Source organism: Mytilus trossulus, chromosome 8 (assembly GCF_036588685.1).
Source record: "Mytilus trossulus isolate FHL-02 chromosome 8, PNRI_Mtr1.1.1.hap1, whole genome shotgun sequence".
NCBI classification, from domain to species: domain Eukaryota; kingdom Metazoa; phylum Mollusca; class Bivalvia; order Mytilida; family Mytilidae; genus Mytilus; species Mytilus trossulus.
Genome location: NC_086380.1, coordinates 6,681,273 through 6,696,653, shown reverse-complemented (window position 1 = coordinate 6,696,653; position 15,381 = coordinate 6,681,273). Strand labels below are relative to the sequence as shown.

At 33.6% G+C, this 15,381-nt stretch overlaps 1 protein-coding gene across 1 annotated transcript in view; it reads left to right on the top strand.

Moving 5' to 3' along the window:
- Positions 1–11,428, top strand: part of LOC134681613 (fibrinogen C domain-containing protein 1-like) — a 31,789-nt gene extending 20,361 nt beyond the window's left edge. The window contains exons 4-5 of the mRNA XM_063541263.1: positions 4,512–4,676; positions 10,777–11,428. Coding sequence (XP_063397333.1) covers positions 4,512–4,676; positions 10,777–11,030 — 419 coding nt within the window. The 3' untranslated portion in view covers positions 11,031–11,428. The remainder of the gene's footprint in view (positions 1–4,511; positions 4,677–10,776) is intronic.
- The last annotated feature ends 3,953 nt before the right edge of the window (positions 11,429–15,381 follow it).

The following is a 15,381-nucleotide window of genomic DNA, read 5'->3' as shown; positions in this document are numbered from 1 at the left end:
GATGGTTTACCAGTAAGAAACGCATTTCACTTATATCAAATGCATAAGGGGAAATAACTCTCATATGGAGTGTCCGGATAGCTTCGGTCCAATTGAATATTCTAATCCTGAAGACGTAACGAGCAATTTGGTAAAATAAATTTGTCGTAATCTTTTACGGTTGCAAAGGAGTAGTGGCCACAAGAATAACAGTGTTTGGGGAGATAACTCTTACAACGTAAAGTATTTTGTTACGCAGTTGTAAATTTTTAAAGCGTATAAACTATACGACATCATATTCCAAATATCTAAGCGACATCTTTTGAAACATCAATACTACGCAAGAAAAAAATTTAGGCGGAAGAAACAAAAAAATAATTAAAAACCAATTGTTCAGAGAACAATTGAAGGTCTTTCCACTATTAAAGATCTATTTTGATATTGAAATATAAAAAAAATCAGTTAAAAATGTTAGTTTCTATGGCTTTATGATGTATTTATATGAATTTAAAGCAAAGGTCAAAATCTAGAGCGTCCTATTAACCTATGACCTTGACCTCAATTTCAAGGTCACAAACCAAGGACCTTAAATTAAAGGACCCTAGGTCTATAATATGTTTGGTTTATGAAAAATATCACTTTACGCATTATTCTAAATGTAAGATGGTCAAAAACTCCAATTTATTGTCTGCGCACCCTTTCAACCAAAAAATACAAGTAAGGACATGTCGCAACTAACAATTTATGAAGAATTATTTGTCGGTATGTCATAAGGTATTTGAAAATAAGTCAAAATAAGTCAAAATCAAAATTTAGAAAATGACCTTGACCTTTGACCTTTACCTCATTTTCATTTTTTTCGACCAAGGACCTCAAATCTGAAGACCCTAGGTCTCTATCACTTATGGTTTACTAGTTAGAAATGCATATCACTTGATTCAAATGAAAAAGGGGGAATAACTCTCATATGGAGTCTCCGTAAAGCTTCGGTCCAAATGAATATCCTTATCCTGAAGATGTAACGAGCAATTTGGTAAAATAAATTTGTCGTAATCTTTTACGGTTGCGAAAGAGTAGTGGCCACAAGAAAAACAGTGTTAGGGGAGATAACTCTTAAAACGTAAAGTATTTTATTTTGTCGTTGTAAATTTTTAAAGCGTATAAACTATATGATATCATATTTCAAATATCTAAGCGACATCTTTTGAAACCTCAATACTACGCAAGAAAAAAAATTATGCGGAAGAAAAAAAATAAAAAAAATAATAATAATCAGAACAAATACAATAGGTCTTTCCACGGAAAGGTGGAAAGACCTAATAATGAAAATAAAACAAGCACAAATAAATACACACGACGATTACTTAGTTAATTAATGTCTACAATTAAACTTTACAGAGCTATTTCTGCTATATCGGAGGTTTGTCCTTTTCCTGAATTATCCAACGTTTGAACATATTGAATTTAAAAAAAAAGAGAAAGACAAATTTATGAATTAAAATTGAAATCAGTTGAGTAATAGCGGTAATCTGAATACTTACAGTTCTCCCGACGGCTAATTACTCAATTACGTTTATCCACTTTACCTGACGGCTATTTACGCATTTACTTTAAATACAGTTCATATTGACAAACGCGACAATAATCATAACTGTTAAACGATTTGTTAATTCTATTTTCGGAAACAAATCGAGAAAAAAACCCAATAAACTTGTTTGACCTACAAAATTCGCGAACATAAGTATTCACGAAAATGAAAACAATAACAGTATTCCATTTTCATTATTGACTGAACAAAAACAAGTCATACTTTCGATTGTTTATATATCTCGTAGCTAGTGCGCCGTTAACATAGTTACTCAAATCACAAAAAAAAATGATCAAAACGGTAAGTTCTGATAAAAAGTAAGACTATGCCTATACAGTTACTAGACAGTTATTTTTGTAGAAATGATATAATATTTTATCTTGCTTTGTGATTTGAGCAGAAAATAAGGAAGAAAAGTGACATTATCCGATTTTTCGTTGACATAAAAGACCTAAACATTAGCCTAGCGATTACCTGAAATTAATGTAAAGATGTATTAGCTTCATTACAAACTTCAGGATTTAAAAACATAAATGAAGCGTTCTCAAGGAGAAACCAAATTTTGTTTGGATATAGGGGGATAACAGTATTGACTTGTTGGTATGGCGTATCACAAGCTTAAACGTCAAGACTGCACGAAGACCATGAAAGCATATTGTTAAATTTGATATTTTGATGTATCATAAGCCAAATAATTCAGACTGAAATGACCTGGTGTCATCCTACTGCTGATCTGCTAACATTATTACACTGTTTTGTTTTATGATATAACTGTTTATAGATGGGATATGCCAATTATTAAGTACTAAGGACTGATAAAGGCGTATTAAGGGTTTGAACTAGGGTGGAAGGGCATGTTTTTTATTTGAATTGGTTAAAAATTTCTAAAAAATTTAATATTATGGGAATTTAAAATTCACAATTGTGAAATCTTTTCTTTCACCAACCCTGGTTATGCCCTCTAATGTGATATTAAGTCCTGAATTTTATAAATGATTTTGAAGACGCATTTTCAGCGAGTGCATAGAGTGTATTTCTTTCTAACACGAACGATGTAAACGGCTAAGCGCGCACATGTTTTGATCATTTTTTTTTCTATACGTTTGCAAAGATTACATAAACGTAGACAAACTATGCACTCGCTAAAGATGAGTCTAAGGTTTGTCGTTCCTCGTTTGTTAATACATACGCTACATTTGTTGCTTACTTCAACCTGATTAAACGATGTATTTTTTTTCTACGTTTGTTAAAAGTTTTTTTTACCAACAAACATGTGCATGCATTATTGAAAGTTCAAACAGGGTCAGTTTATTTAACTCAGACTTATTTAACGAAGTACTTGTTTTTACCTGTGAATCGTTTAAAAAACAACAATAAATGCCACGCAACGTCTACAAAATTTTGGTTAGAAATAAATGCACCACTAGTTTTTCAAAGTTTATGTAAACTCTGTAATCGTATGTTAGAAAGAAAATGATCAAAACATGTATCCGCTTAGCCGTTTGCATAGTTTGTGTTAGAAATAAATGCACTCTATAACAGACGGCACACAACATTTACAAAACTTTGGTTAGAAAGAAATGCACCATATAACAGAAGGAACACAACATTTACAAAATTTTGGTTAGAAAGAAATGCACCATATAACAGAAGGAACACAACATTTACAAAACTGTGGTAAGAAAGAAATGCACTCTAATATATAAATTAGGGATGGCAACGAGAACTCGATTACTCGGTTACTCGCTCCGAAGGCCGAGTACTCGAGATAAGTTTTAGTACTCGGATACTCGTTTGCATGTTATACATCTTGAGACATTTTTCATGACTTTTCCATTCACTTTAGTTCCGTTGAAATATCCCCTACGTATTACTTAATAAAATCAATGAACAGAATAAATATGTTATTCCTGATGATATTACTTGTAATAGTAGTACCAGCAACGTCCTTTCCTTCCGGTGAAATGTTTTTATATGCACTATTATGCACCCGATTATACATGTTTTATTTCTAAACAAGAACAGAATCAAAGTGACATGCGGTGAACCCGTTGCAACTGATTAGAGACGTGTTTTCCTCAATTCATGAACATTTAATAAATATGAGTTATTTCTGAATAAAAAAATGATTTATAAAATACAGAAATTACCGATTATTTAACAAAAAACAATTTGTGTTTATCTTTAATAACAAAAAAGTTATGTCTTTCTTTCGAAAAAGAAATTACGGCCACAAATCTGAATTTTGAGCAAATATGCAAAATGTTGACCTCAATTAACTCAAAAAGTAGCACATGAAGGTGTATTTTTTATTACATATTTGATTTAATCAGGTAAAAAATAGCCCATATGCAAATTTTCACGAACTTGTAAATACAGGATCAAAACTGTATCGTATGCCCTTAAACGTGATTGGTTTCAGATTTGAATTTAAATGTAAATTAATCTAATTACTTTGTATTTGAAAGTTAGCTATAATAATATATTTATTTTACGAATTAAAGATAGGCAAAATTACGGAAGCGACGTCAAACACAAAAAGTTTAAAATAAACTTACAACGTCGACATGGCTAAAAAAGAAAGACAATAAGACAAATGATACAGCAAAAAAAAAAACAACACATAAAAGTAAAAATAAGCATTATGAAAAGGCACAAGTAATTTGAAGTCCATATTGTTGTTGACAAATTAATGAATATTCGTATTATATTAAGTACCAACTCCTCAGGAACAGATGATACATGTATTGTCTACTTTGTTGGATTGTATATGCAAATATCTTATTTTATTATATTGGAATTTATTAACTCTTCAGTAGACGTTTAATACTCATCCGAGAACTGGCGAGTACTCTAGTATCATAACCGAGTATCAGGGTATCAAATTTCAGATCTTTTGACATCCCTAGTATAAATTGAAAAAAAAACACTCTTCATTTTTCAGGTAACCAAAAGATAAATGACTTGACATCGCAAGGGAAATATGAGCTCAGATTAGAGATATCAGATTTCAACGGTAACAAACGGTTTGCAAAATATTCATCGTTTTTGGTTGGAAATATAACAACCAAATATGAACTGAAAATAAGTGGCTATAGCGGGAATGCTGGTGAGTAAACAATTCAACTCAGATATGTTTATCTTTCTTTAAAATTTTATTAGTATCTGCTTTGTGGATTAAGGAAAATCATTGGCAATCAAGAAGAAACATTTCCCTGTTGTATAATGGGAAATAACTACATAACTTATGTTCTCATTCATAACTTCAAGCGAACATAAGTTATTTACAAAATAAACTCAACACCTTTGTATGGGATCAGCTCGCCTGACAGTGTGCAGCAAAGCTTCGAAAAATAAAGAAAGGGTAAAGAAAAAATAAACGAAAAAATACATCATTAAATTCCAATATTATTTGTTACAGAAAGTCTATCCTTCAACGACTCTTTAACATAACCGTCTTTGACCGTGTCACTTTTCCACCGACCATGCTTTTGAACAATCTGTCCTCTACACCAGCCGCTGCAGCAGCCGATGCCCCTCCTGAACGGAGACTATGCAGTCCAATATTTTTACTATCTAAGCCTATACTCTGTAAACTTGAAAGTAGTATTTCTCGAGCTCTCGTGTATGACAACGGACCTGTACTTCTAAGTTTATAAGAATTATCAGACTTACAAAAATTAACGGATCTAAAAGCAAATTCATCAGAATTTGATGTAATACTAGCTAATTTGAGATAACGTTCTAGCATAGAGACAGGACAAGTTACAAGATAAGTTTTAGAAATAACCACATCCCTCCCTTCTCTGTAAATATCAGTTTTACTCTTTGCCAAGTATAAATTTGCATGTGTAGAATAAATCTTTATATCGATACCTCTCAAATTAACTAGTTCTGAAAACCTTTAAAAAACCTGCATAGCTTAATAAACACATACAAACAGTTCTTAAGTCTATTAAGAGTACCATAATTATGAACAATCTGTCGTAAAATGTCTGGTGTCATAGGATCTTTCTTAGTGATAAAATGTCCCAATTTTCTCTGTGCTCCTTCGTTTACAAACGTTACTAATTCAGATGTACAAGGATTATTAAATCCAGCCAGTTTATGTGCCCACCTAATGGCGTATATTACTTCATTTATCTTGCTTGCCGATTTTGCATTCTGTGAAATGTGAATCAAATATAGAGAAACTGTATAATCAGATGAAGGTAATGGAGTAATATTATGTATTTTAGTCCACTTCCAGAAAGCATTAAAGGCATACTGGTACTTTTTACGAGTGTTCAGAGAACGTGAGCTCAAGCAGTACTCTGGTAATCTAGCTTTCAATGTAGAAAGTTCATCCGAATAATCTGAATTCTGTTTCCATCTACCAACTCGAAAAATATCTGAAAAATGTGCAATCGTGAAACAAACATTATACAATGTCAAAGTATTAAAAACTTATATACAAGTGAACCATGCCACTGTTAACATAACAGGACCGTGTCCAATATTTATTTGACCATGCCAGCTACAATGCTATATACATTAGTGCCGTGTTGAATACAACCATGCTTTCTACAATGTATATACACACTAGGGCCTTATCAACAACGACCGTGACTGCTACAATACACATTCATGTACTAGGGCCTCGTAACTTTAACCTTGCCCGCTAGAATACACATCCGTGTACTAGGACCTCGTCACTTTAACCTCGCCAGCTACAATACACGTTCGTGTACTAGGGCCTCGCAACTTTAACCTCGCCAGCTTCAATACACATTAGTGCACTAGGGCATTGTTATCCTTGTTGCATCTAACTTCACTGCCAATACTAGAGCAATAAAAGGCTCAGTGCCAAAAATGGATTGTCTATTAGAACCACTAACAAAAATACCACTTGTATTTTTAAATTCAATAACATCAGATATGTAATCTCTGATATTCATATTTTTATCAAAAATGAAAGGCCAATAGGTCGCAGATATCCATTTTGGTACAATTAAAGTACCTCTAGCTTTACAAGCAATTACATGTTTTATAGCTCTCAATACTAAGTAAATAGGTGGTACAATCCAATTGTTTTCACCAGACCAATTCTGAGTAAAACAGTCTACAGCTTCTGTATTTACATTCCAGAATAAAGAGTTAAATCTTTCTAATTTTGTGTTACGAGAACTAGCAAAACGATCGACTGTATAAGGATCCCAAAGGTTGTTAATAACAGTATAGAACAATTTTGAGACTCCCCAGTCTTCATAATCAATGATTTTACTGATATAATCAGCTTTCGAAGAATTTTCACATCTAGGAATCCATTGTATGTTAATGGAGATTCCCTTTTGTAAACAAATAGAAAAAATGGAAATTGCTATATCTTGCAGTTTTTCTTTCATGCTTCCTGCTTGAACAATTCTGACACAATTTTGATTATCAGTTAGCCATTTTAAGGATTTTCCCGCAAATGCATGTTGATAAGACATCAACGCAAATTCTATGGCTTTTAGTTCCCTCCACGTGGAACTCTCTAACATTTTAGAGGATTTCCACATGTTGTGAACATTTTTACTTTCCAACTCTACTGTACATGCTCCTGCAGCTATGCTGCTAGGATCAGAGTATACCAATACATCTGACTGACTATATTGATTTAATGTTTTAAAATTTACATTAGCAATGTTATCAAGCCAGGACTTTAATTCTGATATCACAAAACTTTTACTTTCTAAAAATAAATAACTATCCCATGACATTCTACTTGCAATAGACATATAGCAATATCTAGTCATTATTCTAGTAATATTTCCGATCACAGGAGACATACTTATAATTCTACCCGTTACCTGGGCTAAATTTCTGGCAGAAATATATGGAATTTCCCTGAAAACATTATGAATAGATTGAAATAATTCGTCAATTCTCCTTTGAGGAATGCATAAAGTGAAATTACTCGAATCCCAAATGATTCCCAACCACTCCAACTTCTGTACAGGAGTAAAAACTCGTTCAAAAGAAAACCAGCACTCAAAAGTGATTGTTTCACAAATTCAGCATCTTTGATGCATTTAATATTTTCGTTATTATACCAAATCCATCATCAAGATATAAAACTATTTTTATACCATTCTTTTCTCCAATCTCCAATACTTGACCAATGGTCTGAGACACTTTGTAAATATGTAAGGACCCGTTTAGACCAAATGCTAAAACAGTGAAGCAATAAAATTTATCTTCCCACGAAAAACCTACAAACGTGTGCTGCTGTGGACATATATCCAAATTAAAATAACCAGACTTTAAATCAAATTTATACAAATAATCATTTTTCTGAAAGTATTGCACAGCTATTTTCCAATCTTTAAATTTAATCTTTTCCTTTTTCACCGATAAATTCAAAGTGCTCAAATCTAAAATTAGACGCCTTTTCCCAGACTTTTGAGTAGCTACACTGAGCGGATTGACAATGTAAGGTTGAAAGGGACCTCAATGACGCAACCTGAACGAACAAGTTCATTTACAGATTTGCTAACAAAATCCTCATTCTTAAGAGCAGATTTGTTATTTTTCATGTACATGCTCGAAAGAGTATCAATAAATGGAATAAGATAACCATTTTTCAGTGTGTCTAAAATAAATGAATTAGCACCGATATGCTCCCAGTACTGAATACTTTTAGCTAACCTTCCCTGTACACCAGAGAAAATACCCGTGTTAGATTTGAAATTTTCAAAAAATCTTTCTTGTCTAAGCAAAATCTCATTATCATGATTTAAACAATAATCACTATCAAATTCAGAAAATAAATATAAATACTTATCATTAACTAACTGTTCATTGTTAATTGTTCTGTTGTGTATTGTTGAAGTTGAACTGGTTGCGTTTAACAAGTGGACAGTTCTTCCTCCAGTGGCCAAATTGTTTACAGGCATGGCACATATCGTGCTGGGCGGCTAATGCCGCCCGCTGCCAGCTTGAAAGGGCGGCGGGTTCTGACGCTGATACTGATTGGAATAATAAGGGTTAGGAGCAGTTTCAACGGGAGCCGGTCTAGAAGTTGTCTTGTAAGGATTTGGGCGTAGGGATTTGTCTTTAGTCGAACGCATGGCTCTGGACTCCTCCTGGCGGATTTTCTTTTCATCTTCTGAGTCTGAGGCGATAACATTTGCTTCATACTCTCTGACAGTAACCCAACCACCGACTGAAGTATCTGCTATGCGTATCAGTTTGTTTCGGCCCTTAACCTTATCTATGAGGTCTATGATGATACCTTGGTTTCTGAACGGGGAACACAGCTATAAACCTTGTTTAACTCGGTAATAGTTTCCTCGTTAAATTTGTATTGTATTTTGTTGCCCTCGTGCTTGAATTTAAGGGAAACCTCTTCCTTTAACTTTTTGGAATTTACGGCCTGTTCATGGACCAAATCTGATTTAAGATCTACAAGCTTATTGTCAAAATATACTTTAAAAAGTTCAAAAGTATCACCTAAATCACGGCGCTCTTCTACTATGTGGTTGCTACTATGTGATTTACCGGTTGAAATGTGTGAATGCTCAGTCTCACCTTCGGACATTGGACTTCCTTTTCTATTTTCAGACATACCCAGGTTAAGCACAAGCTTACAACTTAACTGCACCAAAAGCGAACCTCGAATGACAATATCTTTAATATACAAAACCGCCAAAAGTATAGCACGATATATTTGAAATGACCTCATTCAAATATTATGGTCAGTTCTAACTCGACCAATGAAAAACATTTAACCTATTATATACTTTCAAACACGTGTAATTTTATAAACAAATACACGTAGTAATGTTTACATACCGGTGTACATAACTTTGATAAATATATCTAATGAGGAATTTAAATTTTTATAACAGCGAAAACATGTTTATATGCTATTCATAAACCACTTGATTCTATTTCTTAAATTATGCTATTTGATATATATTGATACAAAAATTATCTAGCATCGACAGATGCACATTCCTGTTGATTAGCATAACGCCGTTGTTTAGATATTATAGATTCATTTGGGATTTGGTTATATATTCAAGTATACGACATACTTAATCTGGGGTCACACATTCACGATTTTTACTGCCGTCTTTGACAAAACCATTCCCGATAAGACTTTTTCAAATGTCTTATCAATATTCTATGAATCGTGGCTGGAAATTCAAGTTTTAATTAAATGTGTAAACACACATTTATTGAATCGCGACAACAATAAGATACTGTTCAGGAAGCATTCAAATTCCGCAATTTCCAACCGATTATCCCATTCTCAATTCGATTCTTATCCGATTTATATCTTTCGCATGTTACAAAACGACAGAATTTGTCCCGACAGCATCCCGATTCTACCGAGTGTGACCATACCGAGATCAAACAGAAATCAGACAGTGAACTGACGGAAGATGTCCGTTAGAAGACTGTCGCCATATTCGGAATGATCAGGTACTGTTGGAAAGCAATCCCATCACATTATGCTATTCCGCATTGAACAGGCAATGCATACGGCTTTCACTGGACTCAGTGGAACTGTGTTCTGAAATTGTCGGGACTCTGACGTAGGTATCAATGCTGAATTTTGTATTAATTACGCGACTATTCCGGAATGGTTTCAATAAAGACAGTTTGCATTCGGCAAGATCTGGATGCAATCTGGACTCAATCGGCAAAAAAACAGCAATGACAAATTTCTCTAGATCATGCACATTCCAGAGGACAAATTTCAGAAAACACAGAACATCTTTACGATTTTAATCCGAAACATCAGAATCTGTCACGACATAGTCACGATTCTAATCCGACTAGACACAATCGGGTGAGTTTCCCTGAAGGTTACGGGACGCACCTAACTGTCGAGATGCTTGGCCGACCTCTCCGTATCATTCCCAATCCGTAGGAATCTGATACGAACGTATACGACTTCGTTATAAACTTAGGACATTCCAGATCGATGAGGATAGTAATCACATTTCGTGTCTTAGCGCTGTCTGATCTCAAACTGGAGCCATAATCGGCACTGTGTGAACGCCGCTTCAAATGAATAAACTTTGAAAGACGTTTAAAAAAGCCTTCGGCCGAAATAGATAAAGAGGAAATTGAAACACTATTTTTATTGAGTTTTTCCCGAAAAAAAAACACACTGTTAAGATTGAGTCATTTTTTTTTAGTGCGTAGCTCTAATATTTTTTTCCATTTTTTTATAGGAGATTGTATGACGTATAATAGTGGGATGAGCTTTAGTACAAAGGACAGAGATAATGACCTGTGGTCACTTAATTGTGCGGTTAATCGATATGGTGCCTGGTGGTACAAAAGTTGCACACATGCCAATTTGAATGGACAGTATTTAAAAGGGGGCACGCAGAGCTCAAAAGGTCTTTATTGGTGGAAATGGAAGACAACAAATTATTCAATGAAATCCACTGTTATGATGATAAGGAAATTGAATAAACTGTAGAATAAACATACCCGGCCACGACCATTTGTATCAATGTCTATCTGATGAGTTAAGTCTTTTTCAACTGATGTTTATAGTTCGTTCTTATGTTGTAATGTTATACCACTGTCCCAGGTTATGGGAGGGTTGGGATCCAGCTAACATGTTCAACTCCGCCACATTATTTATGTATGCGCCTGTCCCAAGCCAGGAGCCTGTAATTCAGTGGTTGTCGTTTGTTTTTGGCGTTTAACATATGTTTTTCGTTCATTTTTGACATAAATAAGGCCGTTAGTTTTCTCGTTTGAATTGTTTGACATTGTTTTATCGGGGCCTTTTATAGCTGACTATGCGACATGGGCTTTGGTCATTGTTGAAGGCCGGTCGGTGACCTATAGTTGTTAATGTCATTTTTGTCTTTTGTGGGTAGTTGTCTCATTGGCAGTCATACCACATCTTCTTTTTTTTATATCAAAATGTTTTGCCAAGACAGTTCATTAATTTAAATACTTTGATCATATTATAAGTAAAAAAATGAAAAATAAAATAAACAGAAACAGAAACGACAACAATTTATTATTAGATGCATAACTACTAACTGCCAGTAACTGCGAGTACTCTAAAAAAAAAGTAAAATCACAAAAATACTGAACTCAGAGGAAAATCAATTTGGAAAGTCCATAATCACATGGCAAAATCAAAAAACAAAACGCATCAAAAACGAATGGACAAGAACTGTCATATTCCTGACTTGGTACAGGCATTTTCAAATGTAGAAAATGGTGGATTAAACCTGGTTCTATAGCGCTAATCCTCTCACTTTAATAACAGTCTTATCAAATTCCGTTACATTTACATGATGCGTTAAATAAAGTCACAATCAATAAAATAGTCAAAATATGAGCACATCAGTCATCATCGTATAACAATTTAACAGGACACAACAACATCTACTATCTACGAACACATGGATTGATTTGAGTGTCTGACGTCAGAAAAATTATATACGTCACATAAATTTGTCGTTCAATGTGCATACAATAGTTATCAAAAGTACCTGGATTATAAACAATTTTAAATTTTACATAGGCAATGAGCGCAGACAGGGTTAAAAAATCAAAAGTATGTAAGAATAAATTACAGAAATCAAACTAGTCCAAAAGTTATACATAGAATTTATGACAATCCAAAACTTTTAAAAGGGAACAATTTAACAGGACACAAAAACCTATCCACGAACACATGGATCTACTTGAGTGTCCGACGTCAGAAAAATTATATACGTCACATAAATTTGTCGTTCAATGTGCATACAAACAATTTAAATTTTTTTTTTATTCATAGAATATATGAGAATCCAAAACTTTTTAAAGGGAACAATTTAACAGGACACAATAACATCTACTGTCTAAGAACACATGGATTGATTTGAGTGTCTGACGTTAGAAAAATTATATACGTCACATAAATTTGTTGTTCAATGTGCATACAAACAATTTTAAATTTTTTTTCATAGGCAATGTACACATACAGAGTTAAAAAAACAAAAGTATGTTAGAATAAATTACAGAAATAGACCGAGATTCAAACTAGTTCAAAAGTTATACACTTAGCACAATTTGCACTTAGTGTTGTTTTGTAGGAATGTACATGTACAAACACCCAGTCTCGTCCACTCTGTGGTTTTATAAAATCTTTTTCTATATGTATCCATCTGATTGTACTGTTATACCACTGTTAAAGGTTAGGGGCACGGTTGGGCGCACACTCAAATATCTAACCCTACCACATCATGTATGTGCATGTTCCAAGTCATGAGCCTGTAATTCATTAGTTGTCGTTTGTTGTTGTGTTACACATTTGTTCACTTGTTTCTCGTTCATTTTTTTATACATTTAGGCCGTTATTTTTTGGTTTCACATTTGTCATTTCGGGGCTTTCTATAGTTTTCAATGCGGTATGGGCTGTGTTTATTGTTGAAGATCTAAAGTCGCCAATGTTTGTGTCATGTGGTATCTTGCAAAGAGTTGTATCATTAGCAAGAAAACCATAATGTCTTTTCTTTAAAACATATTATCAAATAAGCCATTACACCTGTGACAATTACACTGCTATTGATATCATGTTGACCCCACATAATTGTTTAGTTTAATAATGAAAACTGTTAGTACAGTAATACGTTCATGAGACGTTCATGATTATGTGTCCAGCGCAATTTCTGTTCACTGTAGGAAACAGAAATCGCCCCGTACGTATAATCATAAAAATGATAACTGCATCTTTGCTACCCATAAGTTACGATCCAGTCCCCATCCCTCCAGCCTTGGCAGATTAAGCCGTCTACCGAAGGATAATAAGTCACGCCCATGTCTACATCATCATTCCTGGCCAATTGCAGGCTTGGGCTATCTTCGGTGTAGAGGTGTACAATGTTAGTGTCTAGTGTTTTCATAACATTTCATGAAGCAGGGACTGAAAATATAGATACCATACCAACATTAACCCGACGAACATACCCTGTCTTTAAATTGTTACCAAACATCATTCTACATTGTTGGGTTCAAGAATTGTTACTCGATCAGCACATGGCAATGTTAATTTATGTTTTCTTTATAAACACATTATTATTTTGAAAGTGATGATTGATTGGATACAGCAAAGAACAACTGCGACCAATAGAAATCAATACCACGTGTTTCTGACTTCTATCTTATGCCACCAAAGGTGAGGAGAAGCTGACTGAATCGCAACCCTTGGTTATGGAAAATGAAAGCCGAATTCATGTAAATAAAGAAACGTCGCACGCTACTGGTGTTTCTTTGGTAAAATCACGAACAAGACACATTCATCTTGTTAAATTTTAAACATAAACAATGATATTATAAAGTGTTGTATATCATTTTAAAGCTTTTAAACTCTTCTTTCAAATTATTGCAATTTTGTATATGTATAACAGGGTTTTTTGTCGTTCCTGTTATATTTAGAATTTTGGGGAAAGTCACTGGATAAAGTCAACGAAACTAAATTAAGCTTTACGATGGTTTATGTACAACTTCTTCAATAGTGCAAAACATAAATTACAATACAAGTTCAACGGTAAATATTCCGGTAAGATACAACAAATGGTAATTCCAATCAATGTTCAATACTAAACACAATGAATGTCACTATAAATGCACCGTGTCCGTACAGCTTGACCGCTGGTATCCAACTGACCATTCGCATAGAAACGATATAAAATGTATTACGTAATCTTACTTAATCATAACTACATGTACTTATGAAATTTGTCACATAATGCTATAAACGAATAATACAATTAAAAACATATATACGATAACAAGAAATAGACAATGCTAGGATTAAAATGGATTAACTTCTTAACGTGTAGGCTAACAATTTTCAGAACAATAGTCGCTTGCTTTTAGATGAAGTTTGAATTGTTACACAATAAAATAAAAAGGAAAATATCGCTGTCACAAATGTAACAGACCATTTTCATTAATTTTAACGCAATAAAACCTTTATTTTGCAATATGAATTCCTTGTCCCGCGTTACACTTTTAGTTTTGTGAAATTCTAAATACCGTAAAAAACATATATTTTTTTTTACCAAACGATATAAAAGTTTGTCTAGAACAAGCCATTTATAAGTGGGCGATGACGTAATGTCGATTTTTCTCTCTCGAAAATACGAAAATATAAGAAAAAGGGATCAAGATGATACAAATTATGTGTCCCATGCACGAAAGGTTGCCGTATTTTTTTTTAAATTGTCCCAAAAAGGGAATTCCAGAACAATCCCCATGTCGAAAGTAAATAATTCTTATACTAGTATTTTGAACAAAGATCACACTTTCGTCTCATGCAATAATCAAGAAATTTAAAAACAAATGCTTTTTATTCGAGTTGATTAGCAATGTCCGACATTTTGTCCCATTCAAACCAAATTAAACGTAGGGTTACGTTTTCTGTGTTTTCATGATGTTTATTTAATACAGTGCCATTCGTTACATAAAAAAATTATAATGGATAAAAGTACAAAAAGTTATCTCTATTTTGATATTAAATTCCCATAAATTAAATCTGATATACAAGATATCAGATAAAACTAAAATGTCCGATACAATGTCCCCACATACGATTTTGACGTTATTTAATAAAATATGCTTCTAACGTTCCGTCTTATTGTCACGATTGCGGTTTCACAGACGATTTGGAGAACGGCTATTTTATTTTGTTGCTTAATAAGAAAAGTTTAAAATTAATGTTTTATTTGGAAGCTCTACCGATTCACAAAGAAGGGGTGGGGAGAGAGATTTCCTCGCGGAACTGAAGTGTTTTCCGGACTATAATAGTCGGATCCGCTATT